The sequence below is a fragment of the Prionailurus viverrinus genome, chromosome C1 (genome assembly GCF_022837055.1).
Source record: "Prionailurus viverrinus isolate Anna chromosome C1, UM_Priviv_1.0, whole genome shotgun sequence".
NCBI classification, from domain to species: Eukaryota; Metazoa; Chordata; class Mammalia; order Carnivora; family Felidae; genus Prionailurus; species Prionailurus viverrinus.
Window position 1 is genome coordinate 103,353,520 of NC_062568.1, and position 27,271 is coordinate 103,380,790.

The 27,271-nt window shown below is 40.4% G+C and overlaps 1 protein-coding gene across 1 annotated transcript in view; it reads left to right on the forward strand.

Annotated features, from left to right (window-relative positions):
- Positions 1-27,271, forward strand: part of CNTNAP5 (contactin associated protein family member 5) — a 796,934-nt gene that overhangs the window by 677,673 nt on the left and 91,990 nt on the right. Inside the window, exons 18-19 of the mRNA XM_047871013.1 lie at positions 16,333-16,572; positions 24,555-24,779. Coding sequence (XP_047726969.1) covers positions 16,333-16,572; positions 24,555-24,779 — 465 coding nt within the window. The remainder of the gene's footprint in view (positions 1-16,332; positions 16,573-24,554; positions 24,780-27,271) is intronic.

Consider the following 27,271-nt stretch of genomic DNA (forward strand, 5'->3'; position numbering starts at 1 on the left):
TTCTTAAAGATATGGGCCTGTGTGGCTCATTTTCATGTGATTTTACTGCCTTCTTTTTTTTTTTTTTTTTTTTTTTTTTGTCTTTCATGGACTTTTGTTTTGGAGTTGTTTGTTGTTGTTGTTGTTTTTAGTATGAAATTTATTGTCAAATTGGTTTCCATACAACATCCAGTAATCATCCCAACTGGTGCCCTCCTCAATGCCCATCACCCACTTTCCCCTCCCTCCCACCCCCCATCAACCCTCAGTTTATTCTCAGTTTTTAAGAGTCTCTTATGGTTTGCCTCCCTCCCTCTCTAACCTTTTTTCCCTTCCCCTCCCCCAGGTCTTCTGTTAAGTTCTCAGGATCCACATAAGAATGAAAATATATGGTATCTGTCTTTCTCTGTATGACTCAATTCACTTAGCATAACACTCTCCAGTTCCATCCACGTTGCTACAAAAGGCCATATTTCATTCTTTCTCAATACCAAGTAGTATCCCATTGTGTATGTAAACCACAATTTCTTTATCCATTCATCAGTTGATGGACATTTAGGTTCTTTCCATAATTTGGCTATTGTTCAAAGTGCTGCTATAAACATTGGGGTATAAGTGCCCCTATGCATCAGCACTCCTGTATCCCTTGGGTAAATTCCTAGCAGTGCTATTGCTGGGTCATAGGGTAGATCTATTTTTAAGTTTTGAGGAACCTCCACAGTGTTTTCCAGAGCAGCTGCACCAGTTTTCATTCCCACCGACAGTGCAAGAGGGTTCCCGTTTCTCCATATCCTCGCCAGCATCTATAGTCTCCTGATTTGTTCATTTTAGCCACTCTGACTGGCGTGAGGTGGTATCTGAGTGTGGTTTTGATTTGTATTTCCCTGATGAGGAGTGACGTTGAGCATCGTTTCATGTGCCTGTTGGCCATGTGGATGTCTTCTTTAGAGAAGTGTCTATTCATGTTTTCTGCCCATTTCTTCACTGGATTATTTGTTTTTTGGGTGTGGAGTTTGGTGAGTTCTTTATAGATTTTGGATACTAACCCTTTGTCCGATATGCCATTTGCAAATATCTTTTCCCATTCCGTTGGTTGCCTTTTAGTTTTGTTGATTGTTTCCTTTCATGGACTTTTGTTTTGGAGTTGTTTGTTGTTGTTGTGGTTTTGCGCTCAGTTGTGTATGTATGTCAAAGGAAACTGCAGTTCCCAATTTCTAGCTCCTTGGGGAAAATACTAGACTGTGAAAGAAAACAAAATGATTCTTGATACATCATAAAGTCTAAAAAGATCCCTAAAACTTCTGTTCCTACCTCGATGCTGGTGGGGAACTGTTTAGTCCCATTTTCAGGTGAAGCATGACCAACTTGGAGGGATCAGTGGTGAAGCCAGTCAGGAAAGAACAGTAACACTCAGCTCTGGCACCATGTAAGTGGGTTCTCTGTGGCAAAATGCAACCACACACACACACACACACACACACACACACACACACACGAGCTGCCAGAGTCTCTATATGAGAAGTCACTTAACGTTTATCCTCGTGAGTGCCTCAAGGGGATGGCTTTCCTGATGCAGGCCAGTAGAGTTTTCTATTTGAGAGGATATAATGTGTTGCAAAGCACAGGAGGAGGTAGCTATCCCTTTCACATTAAATAGTCACTGAAAAATCACTTTTTAGCCTACTTATATAAGCCACTGTGCCTGGAGGATGTTACTTACCATTACGTCTGTCATTAAAAGAAATCATTGTCTTCTCAACGTCCTATACCTTTCTGACTATAATATCTAATTTACCAAACAAGTTTAGTTTTTCAAAGGCAAGGAGTCCATCAGGTATACCTGAATTGTTTTTCTTAGGAAAATAATACATGATTTCTGACATTCCCCATTAATACAAGCAATACCAGAAATGGTTATTGGTGAGTTTAAGACGTGGGTAAGAGACCGCAGAAGGCTGGCAGGGTGAGTCCAAGAATTGCTTTGCTTCCTTGCTACATATGAAGTACCTAGAGGAACAGCCAGTACGCACAAAACGGTGATGAACTACCAGGTTCCTCATGCATTTTCCTTCCCCAATACCCCTGCTCCACAAAATCACACTCTTATAGCTTGAAAGTGTTTTGAAAGAACATTGGCTCTGTTTTTATATTCAGAGGAGTGGATGGTTAAATGACCCCTTCTGCAGAATTTTGTCTCTTCTTTAAGGTGTTCACAGTTGAATCCATTTAACCTATACCAATAGCCCATTTTAGTGTTTTTTACCCTCCCCCAAGGGTCCAGACACTTACTTGAAATGTTTACCTACAACCTCTTCTGTTTTAACTGAAACGGATTTCATCATATGCTGGTACAGACCATTGGGTTGACAATGGCCAGTTGAAGTAAAGTGTTTTCTTATTTGGTTTGGTTGATTGATTGATTGATGGATTGTCTTTGGTAAAATGTTATCACAAGTCTTATTGTCTTTTTTATTTTATTTTTTTTTTAATTTTTTTTACATTGATTTATTTTTGAGAAACAGAGTGAGACAAAGCGTGAGCAGGGGAGGGGCAGAGAGAGAAGGAGACACAGAATCTGAAGCAGGTTCCAGGCTCTGAGCAAGCGGTTAGCACAGAGCCTGATGTGGTGCTCAAACTCACACACTGTGAGATCATGACCTGAGCTGAAGTCGGACGCTCAACTGACTGAGCCACCCAGATGCCTTCTTATTGTCTTTTTTAAAGGAGGGTACAGTGTGGCAAGCGGCATCGTTTTCTCATGCAACCCAGGGAGAGAAGCCCGGAGGTTAAGACTACACAAAAACCCAATGCTAGAAGCATTCCTCTAGCAATGCCATCATCAAAGTTTATGACTAAAGAAAAAATTAGGGCAGTGTCATTTCTGTAGCGCTGGGGTGATAATCATAAAAAGAAAGTAAATCCAGATCTTTCTGGAAAATAAAGTCAGTACTCCCGGACATTCAAGGGCCCAGTCTGAGGGACAGAGGGAGGTGAGAAGTTGTTTGTTCCTTTCCCTAAGCCAAGATGCCATTGAGTTAGCATTCAGAGAAAGTCCAGGTTGGAACAAAGCAGACCCAACAAGGCATGTGGATACTGGGACCCCACCTACCACCTAGTGATCCTGTTTTGGTTTCTCCAAGGCTTTGGTGACAAAGCTGAGGATTCAGGGAAGGAGGTGAGAAGCCCTGAACAGAGTGATAGAGGGGAAGAAATGTAACCACAATCCTCACCAAAGTGTTACACTCAGTTCTCATGTTGTTACCAAGTTCCTTCTGATCCGGGGAGGAAGGGATTTGGCTTCAAAACCACTTGTATAGGGGAAGGTGGTCTTGCAGAAGAGATGAGAAGGGCCACATTTGGATTCAGTTTTCTCCTCCATCAGCCATGTGTCAGGCTACACGGTGAGGGTCATCTCAGGACCTGTTTATGGTGCAGAGAGAGGCTTAGGAACTTGTGGTAGACCCAGGACTGTGCTGCTAAGTCCCCTTTCAAGGATTACTTGTTGCCTGTCACAGGAATGCTGTTGGCACACATTTTTCTAGTGTCTGCCCCTTTAGGCACTGCCTCGGTTGCAGAGAAACACCGGGGCAAAGCCACATCCTTGGCAAGGAGGCCCACATGCAACGACCATTTGAGTCCAGGGTATAAAAGTTTGGCCATTTTGACCAAGGGGGCACATCTCTGATGGGCTTTTCTAGCTCTAGTGTTCTCTGTGGGCTGCTGTAGTCTAATGTCAGGCCTGCACTGCCACTCTCGCCGTCTCTGCCCACCCCTGCTTCCCTCCCCTCCCATCCACAGGTGTGGTTCCCAAGGGCATCTTTAATATACCACTCTCCCCTTTACATCCATCCATAGCCTGCTTGCTGGAAAGCACAACCTGAGCCAGAATCATAGAGATTTCTTGCACAAGACACACAACCACACACACACACACACACACACACACACACCCCTTTTTTTTAATCATAGTAATCTTCTTAAGCAAAATGTATTCCTCATGTCTCCCCCAAATCAACCATAATATAATGCCTTCTCCCCCTTTCTTTTCTGAAACACTCTTTAAAGCTGATGGAATCCTTGGAGTCAAGTTTGCATTGTTTTCATTCATACCTTTTTTTTAAATTTTTTTAAATGTTTATTTATTTCTGAAAGAGAGAGACAAAGCATAAGCAGGGGAGGGGCAGAGAGAGCAGGAGACACAGAACTGAAAGCAGGCTCCAGGCTGTCAGCACAGAGCCCCACGCGGGGCTCAAACTCCCAAACTGTGAGATCATGACCTGAGCCGAAGTCAGATGCTTAACCAACTGAGCCACCCAGGCACCCCAGCTACTAGCTTTATTTTTATTCAGTTACCTTTACAGAGCCTCAGTTATTCCATCTGCCACCGGGCTTTATAATCAATACTCCACAAATCAATTGAAAAGATTTAATTTTTCTCCTACTTGGAATTCTCTATCAAGGTTTATTAATTGGGAGTTGCAAGCAAAATCATTTTAAATGGGAAATTATTTGTGGCCCCACCCCAGTGGGATAATGAGGCACTGCTTGGCCTGGAAATTTATGAGGTTTGACATTTAAAGGACACATTCAATTAGTGTAAAAGCTCCCAGGGGAGGGATCTTGCCCCCACACTGGGTTTTATCCTTCCTTTGCGCAAATCAGCAAAAGTGTCCCCACATGGTAGTGTATCTGATATGTGAATGCCCCAAAAGCTGGGGTAGGGCCTTTGTTAAAGGGAAAGTTACAACGGCCGTTGTCTTAGCAACCAGCTTTCAAAGGTAAAGGAATTTTCAAAACCCCGCTTTCAAATTGTTACATGGTATACACAAGCTTGCTCTGAGGGGCTTTCACTGGATTCACATGGCGGTTGCTATTGTTTTCCCTGTGCTCTGGTGGGCAAAGATGGGCTCATTTATCAGATCAGAGAATGTGCCCAGACAAGTCCCTCCATTTGTGATTCAATGATACTGGAAGTTTCATGAAATAAACTGAAAGCCGACCACATCCGACACCCATTTGTGGAGACATCTGAGCCGGCATGACCTTCAGAGACTGTCCTTCTCTGAGCCCCTGTTGCCAGTGAGGCAGCAGCAAAAAGCCAAACTAGTTTTGTTTTATTTTGTTTTGTTTTCAATCGAAGTAATTTTCAGTTTTTGTTTTAATTGAAGTAATATTTTAAGGCAAGTTTATTTTTTGTTCTGTCACGTATCAGACTTATCCTCTCTTCCTTCCTTGTCCAAAACACCTGAAGGACCAATACATTCTTCTTCTTTTTCTTTTTTTTAATGTTTATTTATTTTTGATAGAGAGAGAGACAGAATATGAGCTGGGGAGAGGTAGAGTGAGAGGCAGATAAGCGGGCTGTCAGCACAGAGCCCTACACGGGGCTTGAACCCATGAGCTATGAGATCATGACCTGAGCCAAAGTCGGACCCTTAACCAACTGAGCCACCCAGGCGCCTGAGGACCAAGACATTCTTTATAGCAGGTTATGCACCATTTTTGCTGGGTTGGGGAGAAAATGCTCACTGCAAGATGTCTGATGCCCCATTCCATCTGCCACTGTGTCCTTACTCTTTTCTCTCACTATTTCTTTTTCTTTTGGTCACAATTCATTATTATTATTATTTTTTTATCTGAATGTACATTCTGCTCTCAGCCCTGGGCTGGACAACAGGAGCATGAAAATAAATAAGATTCATTTGCTATTTAAGAAGTACGGGCTTTAGGGGCACCTGGGTCCCTCAGTTGGATGGGCGTCCGACTTTGGCTCAGGTCATGATCTTGCTGTTTGTGAGTTCGAGCCCCATGTTGGGCTGTGGGCTGACAGCTCAGAGCCTGGATCCTGCTTCAGATTCTGTGTATTCCCCCCTCTCTCTCTTTCTGGCCCCTCTCCCACTCATACTCTGTCTCTGTCTCTCTCTCTCTCTCTCTCTCTCTCTCAAGAATAAATAAGCATATAAATAAATAAATAAATAAATAAATAAATAAAAATTTTAATAAAAGTACAGGCTTTGAATGGGGAGCAGAGGTTCCCATTAGGGAACCATTAAGCCAGGTTCCCGTAGGGTGCAGTGTAGGGTTGATATCCAAGGGCGGGGGGTGGGGGGGTGGTGGTGAGCAGAGCTAAGGGGGTGTGGCTCTCAAGTCTGATCTGGAGGCAGCTTCCAGACTCTATCCCTCTTACATGTGTGTGCTGACTCCCTGCCTCTCTCCTCCTTACACTGGGGAATGAGGTTAGTAGGAGACTTCGTACAGTCTCTAAAGGAATCGGGTGCTTAGAAGGCAGCCTGGGATGTGTGCACAATTCGGTGTGCAGGGAGCACCTCTCTCAGCTTGGCCAGTCACTTGCTTATTCAGGTTTCCAGGAGTACGACTGGAGCCCAAATGTCCAAAACCTCAAAGCAGGCAGTGCTTTCCTGCCCTGTTGTTTATTTGGGTGCCCGTGAGTGGCCTCTTCCTAGGGGAGCCTCAGGACAGCGCATTCCCCGCTGCCATCTGCATTGCACCCGAGCCCTTCTTTGAGCCCTGAAGCATCTTAAAGTATCTTAAAGCAATGGGGTCCAGTGCCATTCTGCTTCCCATTCCACTTGCCATCCCCCAAAACCTTTGTCCTCAGAGACCCTCCCTTCCCTGCCTTTCATCTTCATATCCCTCCCTGGGGAAATTAAGTTATCAAACAGCTGGGAGTTGACACTACTGGAAGGGTAAAGTTGTTGCCCTGAAAGCCAGATTTGGCTGTCTACTCACTGGGTGCTCACCTACACAATCCTGAGTAAGAAAAAGCTCTTGCCCTAGAGGAGCCCCTTTCTAGAAGTTATAGTGCAGGCCAATGGATGGATTATATTTATGTTGAGTTTCCATTTCTTTTTACAATACCGCCAATATTCTGGGGTCCCTAACAACCATAGCTTTTCCTTTCCTCCAGAGCAAGCTGCATAATGGTTTTGGTCTGGTTCCATCACTTTTTGCCTCTGGGTCTATTCACCCTCTTTTTCTTTGCTACCTTCTTTTCAGCAAAGCTACCTTGTTTACTTCCTTTTATTCCTGAAGGCCATTTAGCCTCTCTGGATACCTGCATTCCAAGAGGGAAATGTGGATGATATACATCCAGCTTGCCTCATGTTTACAAAGACTAAAAGCTCCCTATATTTATATTATTATTATTATTATTATTATTCTACTTATTATACATTGGGGGATGAAGACTTGTCCATCACAGTTTTTAAGTTCTCATAATAAGAACAACATTTTAACTGATGCTTGTAATATGTGTTAAAATATAATCTTCAAGGGGCGCCAGAGTGACTCCATCAGTTAAGCATCTGACCTTTGATTTCAGCTCAGGTCATGATCTCAGGAACCTTGGGTTTCTCTCTTTCTCCTTCTGCCCCTCTCCCATTCACGTTCTCTCTCTCTGTTTCTCTTGCTCTGTATCAAAATAAATAATCATTAAATATATACAAATAGTCTTCAAATATATAAAATCATGAGTCATGGGCAAATAGAAAATAAACTTGTGTCAGAGACTTTATTTAATGCATTTGTTAGCGAGGAAGCCAGTAAGATGTGATGGCCGGTTCAGAGAGCATCTGAAAATCTAGGATATGTATAGGCAATTTAACAACAACAAAAAAAGTTAGGATAAGGTTTTGGTGTTAAATATACAAGTGTTGCTCAAATCAGGCCATCTTTGGAGTTATCTGTTCTACTGGAAAGAAAAACTAGATAAAACATCATCCATGTTTTTTGCTTAATTTCCAAGTTACAGCTAATTTTTTTTTTTCTGGCAAAAGAACACACACGTTTGATGGTACATCCCTAGTCACACTGCAGCCATCACTTCCCCAAAGAAAGCTTGGGATAAGAAAAAGACCCAGAGTGATTACTGCACAAATGCATCAAAATGTCATGACAGCGTTAATAGATTAGACTTGAGAACTGGTTGGCCCTGACCTGCCATTGCTACTCTCCTATTTACTGAATTTCAGGCCTTTTTTTTTTTTTTAAATATTTTAGGATCTCCTGGTATCACTCATAAAATTGCTCTGGGTCAGGTGAAAGATTGGGGAAAATTCTGAAAGCTCATAATTATAGAGCTTTTTCTTTATCTGCTGATTTCTTTAAATGGGTGTGTGCTTTAGCTCCTGGGACCGTATTTGTTCTCAGTAAGGCCATGCTGGAGAAAACTAGCCAGTGACTGCCAGGGGCCCTAGCATACAGAAAATCCAGACATTGGTGCTAATAGGACAAGGATGTCGCCGGGCAGCCAGCTGGGAAGAATGTAGATGCTCCAGCTGATTCTAGAAAAGACCAGGAGCTCATACGGTATTTTTCATTCCATTGCCCTTGCAGGAAGGCTCCTCTTTCACGGGAACCTTTGTATCTTTTCTTTAAAGCTATTTTTGATAGTGATTTTTCATCTTCAAAAACTGGCAGAAGGGAGTATGGTGAGGCATGGTTTGGCACTCATCTTGGCAAGATGGGACATGTTCCTGTTCGTCAAAATGGCTCCCGTGGCTACTCTAGACCCGTCGTTAGGATTATAGGAATTTTGCTGCTTCATCATCTTGATATTCCTTCAGGGGTTCCTCCAGATGATATGCAAAACCCTAATCAGCCACCTTGAACTGCAGTGGGATTTGTTCCCTATGGCTCCACATTAGCAACAGAAACAGAAGCACCATTCAAGTGCTTGCTTGTCTTTCCCCCTCCTCCTGGATGTAAATAACCAAAAGAGGATTTCCACAGAATGCATATTTAGCGCTCTGCCTGGGCAAAATGTTGGGCCCTGCCACCATTCTGTTAAAAAGAAAGCAAATATTTGTTTTTTAGCCGGTAGTCTTGAAGAAAAAACAACAAAAAAGCAAGCCTCTTTACTTTAGAGAAAACCCAAGTAGCAAGATAAATACCTCTGACACACCCTGACCCACACTCCAGACAAAAACAAGCTGATGCTGAGACAGGTTTTCCTTAATGCCCAAATACCACGTGGATTAATAAATGGCTTTCAGAGATATACACAATTCTGTAGCAAGGAGTTATATTTGAAACTTGATAGAAGATTACTTCCAAAATGACTTTTAGAAAAAGGAGAGCAACAGCATTATACATAATGTACATAATAAATGAAAAGATTTATTTTAAAGTGTACGATCAATATGCAAATACATGTTCACTGAGAATTAGTCAATAATACCTCCAAATACTCTTATTAGAGGCAACCGATATTAGCCCAATATGAGACTTTCTAGACAGTGTTCAAGGTTCTTACATACATTTAAGTACCCTGAGGAAGCACTGTACAATATTATTATTTGTGGCTATATTTACATAAACGATATATTTATAGGTATTATGCCACAGCTTTCTCACTGTTTTTTGTTTGTTTGTTTTCGTTTGCTTTTTGACTTCAAATATGCCTCGGAGACCATAGCATGTCAATATAAATAGCATATTAAACTGCTGTCTAGTGTTTTACCTAATATTTTCAGTTTTTGCTTGTTTTGTTGCCATGTTTATTTTATATCCTTAATGTATCTGGAATTTGTTTAAGGTTTTGAGGTAGGATTGTAATTTTATTTATTTTCCAAAATAATTTCCCATCTCCATTTATTTCATGGTTCCTCTTTTTCCTAGTTACTTAGAACTCTAATGTATGTTATAATGTAAAAGCCATCTTTCTATATAAAGAGTCTGTTTCTGGAATTCTTAGAAGTTTCTGGTTTCTTGGGGTGCCTGGCTGGTTCAGTCATGAAAGCATTCAACTCTTGATTTCAGGGTCAAGAGTTCCAGCCCCACGTTGGCTATAGAGCTTACTAAAACCGAACACAAAAACAAAACCAAAAACAAAACCCATAAATTTCTGGTTTCTGTTTTATTTACATAGATTTTTTTCCCCTAAGTACTGCACCACTTACAGGGCACACACTTACAGGGCATATTTTGATACTGAATAGGAGAGGTTTCCCCTTACACGTGCGTGCGTACACACACACACACACACACACACACACACACACACACCTACTTCACTCCTGTTTTTAATCCTGTATCTCTTCTTGTGGGATTTTAGATTTAGCTTTTCATGTTCTATGAAAATAATTTTGGGGGCTATTGATTAGATTGTATTGTGTTAAAGGAACTAGCTATACATTACTGACTCATACTGAAGCATGTTTTGTTTCTTCAGGTATCCTTAGGAGTGAATGTAAAATTGTATCATTTCCTTTATATATACACATCTTGTTAATTTCAAGGTGTTTTGCTGCTTTTGTTGTTAAATAGGATTTTTTCCTAGCTATTCCGTCTTCCAGTTGGTTATCGTTGCTATATATAACCATGATTGATTTCGCAGGTTGATGTTTATATCCATCCACATTCTTATACTTTTAATTGTAATAATTTGTCATTATTGTTTTGAGGGGATTTTGTAGGTAGATAATTATACTATTTGTGCACATAATACATTATTTGTAATGACTATGTATGAAGCTAAATTAATTATTTTGGGGTGTAATCATCACCACTAGCTCCATGTTAGGATATTCGTTTAAAAAGGTAGAATAATGCCAATGATAATAATGTTTTCATGGCTCTTGATACACATTGCTGAATTATTCTTGATAAGTTTTTCACAACATTCATTTCCACCAAACAAATAGGAAATACTTTCAATCTGTTGTTATGCGATTCTAAGTTAACAATCCGTTTCCCAATTTTTTGAGGAGGATTTGTATTTTATTTGAGGTCCCAGTTTGTAGTGAGGATTAAATCAGAATATGTCTGTGAAGCACAGTGCATAGAAGGTGCTGTATAAGAAGTAAGCTTTTAGTTCAACTTGACTATTGCATCGTTATTTGACCTTTTAAACATCGAGTTAGTGCCACCTGTATTGTTACATAGAGTGTCTTGATTGATTTTTGAGCAAGAAATCACTATATCTGGCCAAACTCAACCAGACACATGCCTTGTTTTTAAGAAAATCATATTTTGGAATGAAAGTTTCTCCTAGGATTTCCTTCTGGTACCAAGACTGTCAGTTGGACGGGCAGGATAAAAGCAGAAGACAAATGATAGTGTATTTGCTTTTATCCATTAGGTATATGCTAAATCCTCTGTCATTTTAGAATTTGGAATCTAGGTGGTACATGTACCTGTACTTAATATAGCTATTGTGATTCATATAAAAAACAGCTACTCCAAGTTCAACGTCAAAAAAGTAAGAAAGAAAGGAAGAAAGGTAGAAAAACAGAAAGAGTTATTATCTTTGTGAATCCAGAGCCCAACCTGGCACATTCAGTGTTTTGCCTGAAGAGGAGTCCTCAACGAAGGAGTTTTGCTTGAGCATGAGGAGGAAAGAGAACAGGCACCCACGAGAGAAACAGAGGCTTTTGCACTTGGTGCCAAAGACCAGAACAAAATTGAGATGTTCCTCTGGAAGCGATGAGGATGTATGGAGCTGACACATGGAGGTTTTCTAAGACAGGCTTGGAATGATGATAGTGACCTTTGTATGTAGTTCAAGGAAATATCATCACAATGAACATGCTTGATACCAAGGGCCAGCTGAAGAGTCTCAGGCAGAATTGCTTCTCGCTAGGCCAACAAGCTAACCAATAGTGATAGTAATCCAGAAGGGTGAGGTGGAGGTCAAGAGAATAAATGCCTATGTGTATATTACTTGATGGGGGGGAAAAACATGGTAGAGATAAAGGTAAGAAGGTAGAAGGATCCCTTGGTTATAGGAATGACTCAAGTTGTCTAATCATTTCATTCATTTTAGGATTTTAGAGCTTTCAAGGTATGCAGGCTTTGAAGGTCAAGAGACCCCAGTCTGACACCTGGCTCTGCCACAGAAAATCTGTTTGAGGGGCCCCTGGGTGGCTCAGTCGGTTGAGTGTCCGACTTCAGCTCAGGTCATGATCTCACAGCTCATGAGTTCAAGCCCCGGGTCGGGCTCTGTGCTGACAGCTCAGAGCCTGGAGCCTGCTTTGGATTCTGTGTCTTCCTCTCTCTCTCTGCCCCTCCAGTGCTTGTGCTCTGTCTCTCTCTCTCAAAATAAATGAATGTTAAAAAAATTTTTTTAATAAAAAAAAAAGAAAATCTGTTTGATTCTTGACTCTGGCCAAAACAATCTCTCTGACACTGTTTCCTCAGCTATACAATGTGAATAATTTGAAGAATGCCTTCTTTTCCTTGGGGTATTCAATAAGTTAATTTTATCTTATTGTTTTAATTTTTTTAATTTATGTTTATTTATTTTTGAGATAGGGAGAAACAGAGCATGAGTGGGGGAGGGGCAGAGAGAGAGGAAGACACAAAATCTGAAGCAGGCTCCAAGCTCTGAGATGTCAGCACAGAGCCCAACGCAGGGTTAGGGATTATGACCTGAGCTGAAGTTGGATGCTTAACCAACTGAGCTACCCAGGCACCTCTCAATGAGTTATTTTTAAAGTTTCTAGCAGACAAGTATGTTTGAAATGTAATTTTTATTTTAAATTAGAAGCATTGTTCTGATTCTTGGTCAGCTTGCAGATTAACTACAAACCTCGAAATCATGACTTTCAAGTGCTTTAAGTATGACGCTACAGTTTTGTTGTTGTTTTTTCTTGTTGTTCCAACCTTTTAATGAACTGTAGACAAGATTCAGGTGAGTAAAGAGAAAAGTATCTTAGAGCTTAGAGCAGCAGCTTAAAAATCAAATACCTGCAAGGGCAGGGAAGGCCATATGAATGAATGAAGTGGTCCCGGAGGAGAATGTGGCCAAGTGGGGATGGGAGTCCCTGTCTTAAAGGAACTGACCACAGCGTGGCTACAGCTGATATTTGCCATGCAGGAAAGCAGGTTCATTGTTAACATTTCTTCTGATTTTTCAAAGATTTATTCGAATTTAAAAAATTTTTCTCATTTTTTAAAAAGTGACAACTAAATAAAATAACTAAATACTGGGTTGCAGAAACTATGTGAGGAAGGGATGTGTGTATATGAATGCAGGTGTGTGTGTATAAAGACAAGGGTGGAGTAATGGGATTGTGGAATGCATGGAGACGATAACATACCACATTATGGCAAGTACATGAAGAGATCCAAAGTCAAGACCATAGGGCATTGGGGAGCCTCTAGTAGTTCAGAAGGCCCAGTGCACTGAAGTCAGAGAAGGGAATATGGACCAGGGGGAGGGGGAGAGCTAGAGAGGTAAATGAAGGCTAGATCTTTCATACTGTACCATCTGTGCCAAGGAATTTGAACTTGATCCTGAGGACAATCAGTAGTCTCTGAAGAGCATTAAATAGAAATAGCCGAGTCCAAAGTAATGAATGGATGGGAAGAATCGGGACTGAGGGTACAAAGATCAGTTGGAAGGTTGTCAAAGGGAGTCAAGTTGGAGTGAGGAGCATTGTACTAGGACTATGGCTCTAGGTGTATAAAGAAGCAGATGGCACTTTATGTTAACTACACTAAAATTAAAAAAAAAAAAAAAGTAGATGGAGCCAGAGATAGCTGGTAGAGCAAATCCGAAGGGCTAGGTTGGGAGGGGGCAGGGGGAGGACTGTGTGGAAGGAGGGGGTGGGAAGATTGTGGCTACATTTCTGTATCCTATTCAAGTTTCACAGAAGGTTCACATCTACACCAATACTCTACAGGTAGTAGGCAACATCAGAAAATGGAGAGATCTAGCAACCTGACTGGGTGTGAGTGTGTGGGTGAGGGGCATCTTTCTGGAATTATTCTATTCTCAGTATACCTATTACCTCTCCAGGAAGACAAAAGAGAAGCCCAACCTCTAGTTTTTTACCGTTCGTAAAGAATGAAAAGCAGTCAGGTGAACCCTGAAAGTTAGTTCATTGTGTAACTTAGTTCATAGTTCATTGTGTCATTTGTTTTGTCAGCATCTGGGAATGAAATGCTCCTCTTGTTTTAGGTCATTCTCTCTATGTTCCATATGTCTCAACCCTCAAGGAGCACATTTCTGCCAGAGAAACCACCCCAGCCACTCTTGTCTCCATTTATAAACTTGTTGACTAAGTCACACACGAGAAAATATGCAATAGGTCTTGCATTTCCACCTCTGCTAGAAGCAAAATGCCCCTAACAAGATGTATGAAGAGTTATTCAAATCTACTGCAGAGAGTAACTACAAAATAAGGGGTGGGAGGAGGGAGGCAAAATGGTTGACTACATCAATCCTCCCCTCTTTATTCTGTACAATCTCTGGGAAAGAAATAATGAGCCTTCCTTTATGATCTGCTTGTATTTATAATTGATTTATCTTGCGGTTGAAAGGAGATTTACTCCCTCAAATTGAGACAGGCAGGAGAATGCAATTTGGGTTTGACCTCCTGGCCCTCTTTGGGTATCGCTTATCAGAACTGAAAATACAGTAGAGTTTCACCATTATTTCAGAATAAAAGACTCGATTAATCCTTTAGCAACGTTATGTCTGTCTGTGGATGCAGCCAGTGACTGCTGTACACATATTGATGTGTCTATAGGCCTGGTGTGATTCAGGGAAGGCACAAAACCCCCTTAACCCCACGGTACCTTCCCATCATCCCCATTTCCAATTATTTCCTTGTCCAGCCTGCCAGGCTGACGGATGCCAGGAATTTTTAGGTTACCTGACTTATTTCTTCAACTTACCGCTTTGTTTCTTGCTTTAGCATCTATATTCTTCTTCTGAGATGACACATTTGGAATTCTCATCTGTATCCACCCTGGTGGGAATATATTTTTATGTGGGCATTTGCTAGACCAAGATTTAATAGGATTGTAGGACTAGAAATGAATGGGGCTCAGAAAGGAGAGTTGATGGATACAGAAAATAAATGATAAGTTGGTCCTGCTCCTATTATTTTTTTTTCTCTCTGTTAGTACACTTTGTAGACCTTGAAGACCTAAGTGTATCCTCCCTTTATTCATGTGTGTGGACTTGAGGCCACAGTGTTGAATTTGTACTAGAACTTTTGTTTTTAAAGGCAGTCTGGGCCCGTGTCTTCTCTGGGATCTCCCATGATTCCAAGCACCAAATAAAGAAATATATCCTGATTGGGGGGCGTGGGGGTGCCTGCGTGGCTCAGTCAGTTGAGCGTTTGACTTCCACTCAGGTGATGATCTCCCAGTTCATGAGTTCAAGCCCTGCATCAGGCTCTGTGCTGACCACTCAGAGCCCAGAGCCTGCTTCAGTTTCTGTGTCTCCCACCCCCCTCTACCTCTGTCTCTGCCCATTCCCCTCCCCCTGCTCATGCTCTTTCTCTCTCTCAAAAACAAATAAACATTAAAAAATTAAAAATAAATATCTCCTGATGAGATTTAGTTTAATTTCTTGGCTTATTGTCTCTCTGTTCACATTTTTCTGATATCTGAGGTTTGGGATAGTAGAGTCCTGGGTTCCCAACGGTAACAAAATCCTCTGTCACTTGGAATGTCACTCCATTCTTAAATAATTTGCAAAGAGCATTGTGAATCTCTCTGATAACTTCAGGATGTACCCACAGCAGAAAAGTTGGGCTATAATCCGGTTCTGCATTCCAGAAGGAGAAATTTCTCTTCCAAATAATAATTTGGAGGTAAGTGCTAGGATAGTGCTCTCTGTCTCTCTTTATATATACACATACATATAAATGACAGTTCCAGTCATTGTAAGGGCTCAGGAGAAGGCATAGAAAAGAGTAATGATTGAGCACATACTGCATTCCACGATCTTAACTAAGCTTTACGAAAATACACTAAACAGACTTATTATTATTTTACAGATCAAGTAGCTAAGATGAGGTCATCCAGTGGTCAATGTGGCTAATCAGCTAGTGACCTGGAGTATGACTCCATGTCTGTGTCCCAAAGCCCGCCCTCCTTCCAGGGCTCGCATCGCACTACAGGAGCCATGCAAGACTTGTTCCCATGTTCTAACTTCATGTGCCTAACAGCTTGCTTCTCACTTTGTCCGAAGGGACAATCTCCCTTGTGCATTCTACTTCAGACAAAAGTCTGCTGGAGACTACATCAGAACACATTTTATTTCATTTGCAAGGAACATGGTGATCGAAAGTTTCTGTCTGAAACATGTAAGGTACAGGATTCCATGTGAAGCATATTATTTTTTCTTTCTTTCTTCTCTCTCTTTTTTTTTTTTTTTTGAGTTGGGGTGAGCTTCTTCCCGGCCTGGAGAGACATGCAATGCATTTTGCACATGCTGTTTGAATTCCTAATTCTCACCTGAAGCTATAATTGAAAAGTTCAACACAGCAGGACAACAGAACGACACATAACTGTTATGAGTATCTCGCTATTAAACCTAAAACATTGAATGGTATGATACCTTACTTTTTTTTTCTTTTATTTTTCACTGCTTAGGGGGAACATCATCAAGACAGAAAGGCTTCCTAGGATGCATACGCTCATTACACTTGAATGGGCAGAAGTTGGACCTGGAGGAGAGGGCCAAGGTCACGTCTGGAGTCCGGCCGGGATGCCCGGGCCATTGTAGCACTTACGGTAGCATCTGCCACAACGGGGGCAAGTGCGTGGAGAAGTACAGTGGGTACTTGTGCGATTGCACCAATTCACCATATGAAGGGCCCTTTTGCAAAAAAGGTACAATAGGCACCTCTGTTTTTCCCATGTTGTATTCTAGTGCCTCCAAGCCATGGTCAATTCATGCCCTCAGTCAGTTTCCAAGCGATCATTTATCTTTTTCAGTTTCACTCTGTTTAAAGACTCTGTGTAACTCCTCAACACAATTACATATACCCATCTCACTGTGTGTTGACATTGGCAGTACAGTTGAACTGGATAGATAGTAACAGTGTAACATGTCTCCTTGGCCCAGGGGCCAGCTGAGGCCTGGGAGAAGTGGACTCTCATTTCTGTTGTATCAGCCAGATTGCCAGGGGTGCACTGATCTTCCCAGTTCCAGTTCCTTAGCCCACACGTGTAATCACAGAATTATAGAATCTGCCCCTGGAAGTGTCTCAAGGAGGCTTAAAGTCATTGTAAAGCATTTTTTTACAAATAGAGAGCTTATAGGTAAGTGAGTAGACATCTAGCATACATCTAGTAAAATCAATAGCATACATCTAGTAAAATCTCCCTATTATGCAGATGATGTGAGTACGGTCTGAAGCTTTAAAAGCCTTGCCTGGAAACTCACATTTAGTTCATCAAGGGTCTGGGAATGAAACACAGAGATCAAAATCCCTGCCCTGATGTCTTTCTATATCCCCTCCTAATCTTATTATTTCATTGCATTGGCAAAACTAACCGTGATGGATGTATATCTTGAACGAGGAGTGATGATCATGGTGTAAATTCTCTAGAAAAATTCAAGATAACTCTACAAACTATAAAATGGGATTATTCAGTATAAACACTTAGTATTTTTTCAAACACAAAGGCAAAAGATTAGGTCTCCTACCAATATTCGCAAGATTGTAAAGTTTATTTTATTGATAGAAAGAAAAAAGTTTGTTGAACAAATAATGTACACAATATTTCAAGAGCAGCATTTAAGCTATTAAAATGTTTCAATTACTTTGAAACACCATTTACATATAAACAATGATGGCAATTATACACAATTCTTGTCAATTCATTAAAACTCATTTCACAAACACCTCTACCAAACAGTGCTTTATTTAGTCCAATTTCCTGTTGGAACTTAAAAACAATGGAGAAGAGAGGAGCACTCAGTGTTCCCTTTGAAGGACTCTGTAATTTAAGCTCTTCATCGTTCACACTGGCCCTCTCCCCAGTCAGATTGAATTACTTGCTTATTATTGTTGAGAACCATTGTATTTGTTGGGGGAAAAAATAATGGTACAAACTTTAGGGCCAACAGTGTGTTGGGCCCTTCCTTCATGAGCTTGACATAAAGTGGTCCCATCCCAGTAGGTATTTAATGTGCTAAGAGACACAAAGACACCACTGGATTTTTACCCTGAGTGAGGTCTCTGATTAACTTCCCCTAAAAAAAAAACCTTAAATGCCACCCTTAGTCTAGTCCCAGAAGAAGCAAATACAGAATAAACACCACCAGGCCTAGTTACAAAGGTATACTAGCATTGTTTTACAGGATCTATATCCAAGTTGTATGCTTTGAAAGAAAAAAAAAAAAAGAACAGTGTTGTTCTATATTTCTCCAGAGACATTGGTCAGACATCTCATAGATCATATTGTTCTAAATTTAGCCTAATTTTTCATTGGCTTTTTCTTTCCCCTGAAACAACGCTGATTAAGTATCTTCTGTCCCTACCCCCATATCTTTTTGCTGCATATATTGAAATAGCCTGTGTTCTCTCCCCATTTTTTACTTTGATCTATAAGCAAAATAGACAAATATGTGCTTAGCCTTTTCAGCTTGCTTCATATTTCACAGCCCCAGACTTTCACCCCTTTCTCATAAATCTAAGGAAATGATTCCCTTTATATTCAGTACCTGCATAGTATGTAGAAGAAACCTTTTAACCTAGTCTTCTAGCCACACCAATTGCCTAAGGAAGTGTACCATGGGAGCCATTAGCTATGTGATGATCCTGAACAAGGGTGCTTTTCTATGCTATTAACTAGTAGGGCATGTGTAACTTAGGGGGTGCAGATACTGGAAATATGTGGGGTGGAGTTACCAATGCCTGGGCCAGAACCATAATCCATTGATCCACTTCCTGTTTCTGATGATAGTACAAAGTAACAATAATCTTGAGATTAGTTAGTAGTTATTGACTGCAACATGCATTCCTTATGACCAGCCTAGTGGGGAGGATATTAACATCCACATTTAACATATTGGGAACATTGAAGTTCATGGAGTTTTAATGACTTGCTAATAAATGTCAGAGCTGAAGATCCATCCAGCACTTTTTGGTTTCTTTTTTCTCTTTAAAAACCCTAATTTCATTCTGTATAGGAATATAGTATTAGGATTCAAATATTATTTTCTGCTTTGTGTGTGTGTGTCTTTTTTTTAATGTTTATTTATTTTTGAGAGAGAGAGAGAGAGAGAGACAGAGTGTTAGCTGAGGAAGGGGCAGAGAGAGGGAGACATAGAATCTGAAGCAGGCTCCAGGCTCTGAGCTGTCTGCACAGAGCCCAACGTGGGGCTCTAACTCACAAACCGCAAGATCATGACCTGAGCCGAAGTCAACACTTAGCCGACTGAGCCACCCAGGCGCCCCTCTCTCTCTTTTTTTTAATTGAGATGTAATTTTAATACCCTAAAATCCACCGTTTTAAATTGTATAATGAAGTGATTTTTAGCATATTCACAAAGTTGCATAGCCATCACCATTATTTAATTTCAGAATATTTTTATCACCCTAAAAATAAATATTATAGCCATTAGTAGCTACCTCTCATTCACCTTTCCCCACTGTCCCTAAAAAACAACTGATTTACTTATCTATCTGGACATTTTATATAAATGGAACCACTAGCCTTTTTGTGTCTAGATTCTTTCACCATTTTTCTAAGATTCATCCATGCTGTAGCATTTTTTAGTATTTTGTTCCTTTTTTGTTTCCAAAGAGTATTTTATGCCATTATATGGATCCAACACACACACACACACACACACACACACACACACACACATATATCTGTTCATCACTTGGTGGCCATTGGGATGTTTCCATTTATTTGGCTATTATAAATAATGCTATTAACATTCATATATATGTTTTTGTGTGGACTTATATTTTCTGTTCTCTTGGGCATATACCTAGAAGTAGAATTACTATGTCATATGGTAAATGTATGTTTAATTTCTTGAGGAAACTGGCAAACTATTTTCAAAGTGGCTGCTCCATTTTACATTCTCACCAGCAAAGTACAAGGATTCCAATCTCTCCACATCCTCACCAACACTTGTTATCTGCCTTTTTAATAACAGACATGTTACTGTGAATGTGTGAAATGGTGTCCCATTGTGGTTTTGACTTTCATTTCACTGATGACAGATAACACTGGACATCTTTCATGTTCTTATTGACTGTATACCTTCTTTGGTGATACATTAATTTAAATTTTTGCTTGTTTTTTGATTGAGCTATTTTTCTTTTTCTTTTTTAGTTGCAGGAATTGTTTGCATATTCTGATTACAATTCTCACATTAGATATATGCTTTGTAAATATTTTCCCCCATTTTCATCTTCTCCATTATACCTTGTGAAGCACAAAAGTTTTTCATTTTCATACCATACAGTTCTTCTTATTGTTTTATTTTAGTTGATTGTGTTTGGTATTATGTCTAACAAATCATTGCCTAACTGAATCTCATGAAGATTTATGTCTATGGTTTCCTCTTAAGAGTTTTTATAGCTTGATCCAGTTTGAATTAATTTTTGTAGCTGATGTAAGGCAGGGGTTCAATTTGATTCTTTTGCCCATGGATATCCAACTATTCTAACACCATTTATTGATGTGTGCTTGTCTTTAGCCCCCCTCAACCCCCACTATTGTATGAAGATTCTAGGTATAACTGTCATACTATTGTCATTTTTTTCCAATTAAAAAGTTAGACAATATATTTGGAAATTTACCTGGAAATATATTTGGAAATCTAGAAAAATAAAAAATCTAATTCCTCAAAGACAAGCATTAAAAAGGAAATCTGATTTTCTATTTTCTTCTAGCTCTTTTCTTTGCATTTAACCTAGCTGCTGTAATTCTGCATTTCATATCTACATTTTATGCCTAAATTTTCTTTATTTTGTTTTATACACATTTCTATATAATTCATCAGTTTTAATGACTGCAGTATATTTCATCTGGTGGGGTTGCCTCTGCTCGTGTCACCCATTCTATCCCCAGGGCAATTTAGCTTAGCAACAGTGGTGCCATTCTGCAATCTGGCACTTGATCTGCCTAAATTCAGCTTCTAGCTCCTCTACAGTCTACAGTGTGTGGCATTGGTTGTGTAACTCGCCTCCTGATTTCTTGGTTTTCTCATCCAAAAAATTAGAAAATTCAAAAATCCTTTACGAAGGATTGTGGTGAACATTTTAACGAGCACTTCACAAAGCATTTGGGATAATGCCTGGCAAATAAAGTCCTACAGAGCGCTTGCTCTTATTATTGTCTTGGAATTTTAGATTGCTCCAATTTTTGCACAAAAATAATGCTGTGATAAACACATGTATTGATTTTTTTCTCCGTAATGGAATTTCAGTGAAAAAATAGTATGCATATTTAGGTACTCTTTACCAATTGCCAAAAACCTGTTGAAAAATTATTTATTATTTACCTTCCTGCCAACATATCTTTCTTTTTTTTACTTTTTATTACAAAAAAACCCAATTCTGTATGATAATAGGAAGAAGAGTTTCAGAACCCTCATGCATCCATTATTTAGCTTCAAAAATGACCAACTCATGGCCATTTTTATTTCATCTATACACTCACATCCTCTCCTCCTCCTCCTTTATTATTTCAAAGCAAACTTCAAATATCACATCATTTTGTCTATAAATATTACAATATGTATTGCTAAAAGATAAGAGCTTATTAAAAACACAGATCCACAGGATCATTGCAATAAGAAAAATTAAACATGTCTAATATTACGAAATATACACTCACCATTCAAATTGCCAATTTTATCATTTATTTTTAGTTGGATATTTTGCCAAATTAATGACAGCTTGATTAATTTCTAGGTAATCACTGGCTTACTCATTACCTGTATACTCATTCTAAGTTGTGTCCCTATTATTGAGAGCAACTATTGTCCATTGAGTTCCTACCATGTGTCCTGCTTTTACACTATGTCTTTCAGTTGTTCTACCCACCACAAGATTAAATCCACCCCTCTTTGTAGGTGACATTTTGAACTGAGGTTGAGGGGGATCCCATGAGATTGTTGGAGAAGGGGCACCGCCAGGTTCCAAGCTCCCAGTCCGTCAGACTCCACAGCTGGCTCAGAGATATATTCTCTGCAGTGCCACCATGTTTCCTGGCTGTTTCTTATAATTCACTCAACACTTTACTCCTGGTCAGTGTGGAGCTCCTCTTTCCCATCTGATTAGGCTACTCTGACCATAGAGACATGCAGCCCTGGGAATCACCATCTCTGTCACACACACATCAGACTCAAGGCTACCTCTCATTGTGGTTTGTTTTGTTTTGCTTGATGCATGAGCTTTCTTCTCAGAATGTAATCAGCATAGTTTTAGATGATCACATCAAGTTAAAATGTTTCTTCCAATTAGACCAGTGGTTTTGTGTGTTCAGATAAATCACTCAGGGAGCTTAAAATCTTAGACTATAAAATACAAGAAACTTAGAGAATAATAGAATCCAGTGTTTTGCTAAAGGAAGTTTTATGTTGAAAGTGACAGTATCTAAATATTAAACATTAAAATAATTAAACATTAAGAATAATTAGATCTGGGGTTAGGGGAGAAGGGAAGACAGAAATTTGGTAAGACACTTCTAGTTTAAAAATGCTTTACATTGTAATTTCCTGTCCTAAGTATAAGGAAAAAAATGAAATCTGTATATGCCCACATCTAATATGCTATTCATAACAGAATGCTCTGAATTATAGTTATATTTGAACACACACACAACATCAAATAAAAGCCATTATTCTGTTAACGAGGAGATAGTAGCTCAAAATGCAGGCCAAGCGTCCCCAAGGAAATTCACTCAAGGAAAGTGCTTGAATCAAGCTGATGATTAACCGGAATCCTCTCTGTCACAAGTCTCTGCTGCATATCTTTGTAATCAGGAGTACGGATGTTGTAACCTGAATGATAAATGCAGAACACTTTCTCTGAACCTTTAGTCAAAATGAACTGGTATTCCCAATCTGCCACCAATATGCATAAATATGCAACTTTAATTTTTTGGCACTGTTACAGACTGTTATAGAATTTTCACAAAGGTAGAACAAATTTGCAATGAAATTAGGAAGGGAAAGCCAGGTTTGATTATGTTCTAGGTGCCACCAACTCAATCAAGAAATTTCATGGAGAATTAGGTGAATTCCACATATCATTCAGGAAAAAAAAGAAATCAATCACGCCAATATGGGTTCATGTTTATTGTGCTATCTTTATGGTAAAGGTTTGCTGCAAGATCTGAGCTATGTTGTTCTAAAAGGAACCTTTCCTCTGTGCCTTGATAGTATATTACTCTATAGCAGTAACATTGAAAGAGAACTTAAGAGCAGCCTTGATTGAAAGAAAAGAATATCTCAGGGCACCTGGGTTGTCTCAGTCAGTGTGGCATCTGACCCTTGGTTTTGGCTCAGGTCATTATCTCACTGGGGTTCGTGAGTTTGAGCCCCGCATGGGGCTCTATGCTGACAAGGCCGAGACTGCTTGGGATTCTCTCTCTCCCTGTCTCTCTGCCCTTCCCCTTCTTGTGCTTTGTCTCTCTCAAAAATAAACAAATACACATGAAAATTTAAAAAAAGAAAGAAAATATTTAGGCATTGGGTTGGGTATGCAGTCAATAAACAGATAGTTTGTGAAGGAAATTGGGATGGGTTCAGGTTGAAGTCTCTTCTAATATGGAAAGTCTGTAAGTTCACACTGTAGTGGCTAACTGTTAGAAGCGCTGTACACACAGTATCTCATTTATCCACTGAGAAATATAGTTGACGTAAGTGTTACGCTTCCCATCCACCAGATGCCAAAACAGTCTCCACAGGATTCACTAGCTTGCCTGGGACCACACAGCTAGTATGAAATTGATCCAGCCCAGACCCAGGGCTGAAGCCAAATCCTGTGCCAGTTCCACCAAACTAAAGTGGTAACAGTTGGAGTAAGCATATTATAGAGGGAATGTGGGTGACTTGCACATTCCTGCTAATTGAATGTCATAAATTTGTAGATGCTGCCTTTCTCCATGGTGGCGGCAGAACTCCATCCAACGTGCGATGCTATAGGAATTGTTTCCCATAGGAAGCCCTGTTTGCTCAAGTCTTGGCTCTTTTTGGACTCAAATGTCAATTCCTAGACATCCCAAAAAATGGAGTCCAGGGGTTGAATACCCATGCCTTTTCTACTAGTTCCATGGATTCTCTCTCTTCTGTTTCCATGGATCCTCACGTTTTATCCAACACCGTAGAGGGTTACTGCAGAGCCTCCTCCAGTGTCCTATTCTCAGGAACTTAGAACCCACTCACAATCCTCCTAACACACCAGAAAAGCACTAGCTGGAACAGTTAGAACCTCAGTTTTGAAACGAGGAAGGTCGCAATAAAATTTATCACTACGGTGCTGGCGGCAGGGACGGTTTATCTTTGCTTCTCGAGAAATCCGCCTGGCACATGGTAGTTATACTGCAAATGTATGTTAAGCTGGAACTAAACTCCAGGTTACAAATCTCAGCTCTCTTTTTTAAAGCTATGCAACCTTGTTCAAGGTGCTTAACCTCTGCAGCCTCGTGTTTCTCATTTGTAAATAAGAGTAATGACTTCTGCCACTTCAAACTTATTGTGGGAAGCATATTGTATAATTCAGGTAAAAAAAAACCTCACATAGTGCTTGTTGCTTAGCAAACAATAAACAGTTATTGCTAGCCTGAATAATCGACTAAATGTGGCAATGTGTGCGTTCCCCTCTTCTATGTTTCAGAGGTTTCTGCTGTTTTTGAGGCTGGCACTTCAGTTACTTATATGTTTCAAGAACCCTACCCGGTGACCAAAAATATAAGCCTCTCATCCTCGGCGATTTACACAGATGCGGCTCCATCCAAGGAAAATATTGCATTTAGCTTTGTGACAGCTCAGGCGCCCAGCCTCTTGCTCTACATCAATTCATCTTCTCAGGATTCCCTGGCCGTCCTGCTCTGCAGGAATGGTGAGTACTGACAGCATGAAGCCTGGCGAAGTGTCATGTTGGGCTGAGGGACAGTGCATGCCCTCCAGGACAGTGCATGCCCTCCAAAACACTGCAGAATTTCAACTTAAATTTGGTCCCACCTGGGCAGCTTAATGCCAGAGCTCCAGCCAAAGCCTTGATTGTACTTTACCTTTATGACTTGCAATTGGTATTCAGGGCCAGTGTCAATTCATTGCTGAAGTCTCAAATGCATTGACTTTAATTTGCCTCAACTGTGTCGCAGTAATTCTTTATTATTTATTCTGTGCTGGAGTCCATTAAGTGCAAAGGAGAAGATCATAAGCATATCTGAATTTCGGAAGGACACTCATCACATATATCGTGTCATCTTTGCTGCAGTCTCCTTTACTGGTGGCCGTTAAAACAACTGGCATAAATGCAGGCCGTATGCCTGGAAGTCGATTGCTTAGGTCTTGGAGAGAAGTTGTAGATGTGAGTCAAAACATTGTGGAATACGGGGCTTGGTGCTGAGGATCAGACTTTGAAGAGAATGTACACAAAATGGAATCTGCAAAGGTTAGAAGGGTATAGGGGCTGGAACGCACTTGATGCAAGGGATGTTGAAGGACACCAAGTCTGACAGTGCTTAGGAGAAGTCAGGTTTTCTCACTACGTAATTCCAGCCAGCACTGAGCAGGACTTGTGGTCCTGGTCAAGATCATGTGAGATCAGAATCCTAGGGGATGGAACAAGTATTAGAACTGGTCATGAGGGCAAAGATGTGGCCATCCCAGTAGTCTGATCTCAAAGAACACATTCCCATGATTAAGAAAATGTTCTTTCTCCTCTTGGAATTTGCCAATGTAATGAGAGGAGGCTGGGCTTTAGAATCATCCCTGGGATGGACTGTGCTGAGGCCATAGAAGGCCATTGGAATATGCAGCCATACTCTGACCACTCTCGACCTTAGACCGATTTCTCTTGCTCTACTTTTTTTTTTTTGGAAGTCGGAGAGTGGTAGGAGGTCTTCTTCTTTGCTTCATCTTGCTTTCTGACGATTTATGACACTGAAAGTAAAGAATGATGTGTGAGCCTCACACAAAGATCAAACCTGGTGGGCGAGCGAGTTGAATCAGGCCTGAAGTACATTAAGAATGACAGCGTCCCACTGACAATTTTATTCTATGAGCAAATGCAAGGGAAGAAAAAAAGAGAGAGAGAGAGAGCCTGGGTGGTGACTGACCACTCCAAGGCTATCTGATCTTGAAGAGCCTGTAAGACAGAAAAGAACCATTATGGGTTTTTAGACCTCTTATTAGTCAGCAGACCTTTGTATGATTAGAACCATTATATTAACATGTCAGTTCTTAAACTTTGCCCCCATAATGTCTCTGTGAGGTGAATAAGGCTGGCTGAGGATGCTGAGGCATAGATTAACTGATTAACTTAGGCCAGGCAGATAACTCAGGACACGGCTGAGACCAGAGGCCAGATCTCCTGATAATCAGCCCCGCCATCTTTCCTCTAAGCTAGACGATCCTGCTGTGATGTGGCTAGACTACAGTAAGTTAGTTATAGAGCAGTGAGGTGCAAGTTTTCTGCAAAGCATCTCTTATGTGTGGTTCCATGTCCCATTTGTACCTGCCAGGTTGTATCTGTGGATATAGACAGTGCGTAACAGGAATAAGTATATCTGATTACATAAATACTACGCCACATACTCTCCTTCTCTCTCTCCACACACACACACATTCTGGACACCATTCCAATTAATGTACACAGCTCTTAATTCTTACGATAATCCAATGTGATTGGCGGTATTAATCTCATAGTTCCAGCAACTAAGGCATACAGAGATTAAATAACTTGCTTAAAATCTCACAGCAAGTAAGTAAAAGAGCTATAATTCAGTCTTCCCTCCTGGAGTCTGGTAGCATACTTTATGTCCTTAACCGTAAGCTCTAAATGAAGAGTGTTAATTTATTTTTTGAAACAATGTGCTTTAAATAAATTGAATTTATTTCATTAGGAGGGCATGCTTGAATTCTGTCTGATCACTTATTTTCTTAAACTCTAAAGCCTCACTTCCGTGAAAGCTCTACTGGACCCTATGGGCATTTATGTTCTTTAAGCCCTGGGTAATTGCAAGGAGATACTTGTGCCTTGTTTTTTTGTTTGTTTGTTTGCTTTAAGCTTAGGTCTCAGGGAAAGACTAAAAGTTCAGGCTTCAAGAGAGATGAGTGGCCAGGCAGGGACTAGTCATGGAATGCCCCCACTCTCTTCACTGCTTCAGAACCACCTCCCCCATTGCTGTAGGAACTCTTGTCACACTGGACAGTCCATGATTTAGGACCCTGGGCACTTCCTGCCGTCTCCTTGTCCTACAGAGACACAGCTGAGATATATCCCCATTCATTAATTCTTCCACCCATTCCCCACTGCACAGTATCAGGAACTGTGGAGAGCAAGAAAAATAAACAGGATGCAGTGCTGTCTAAACACCATAAGGA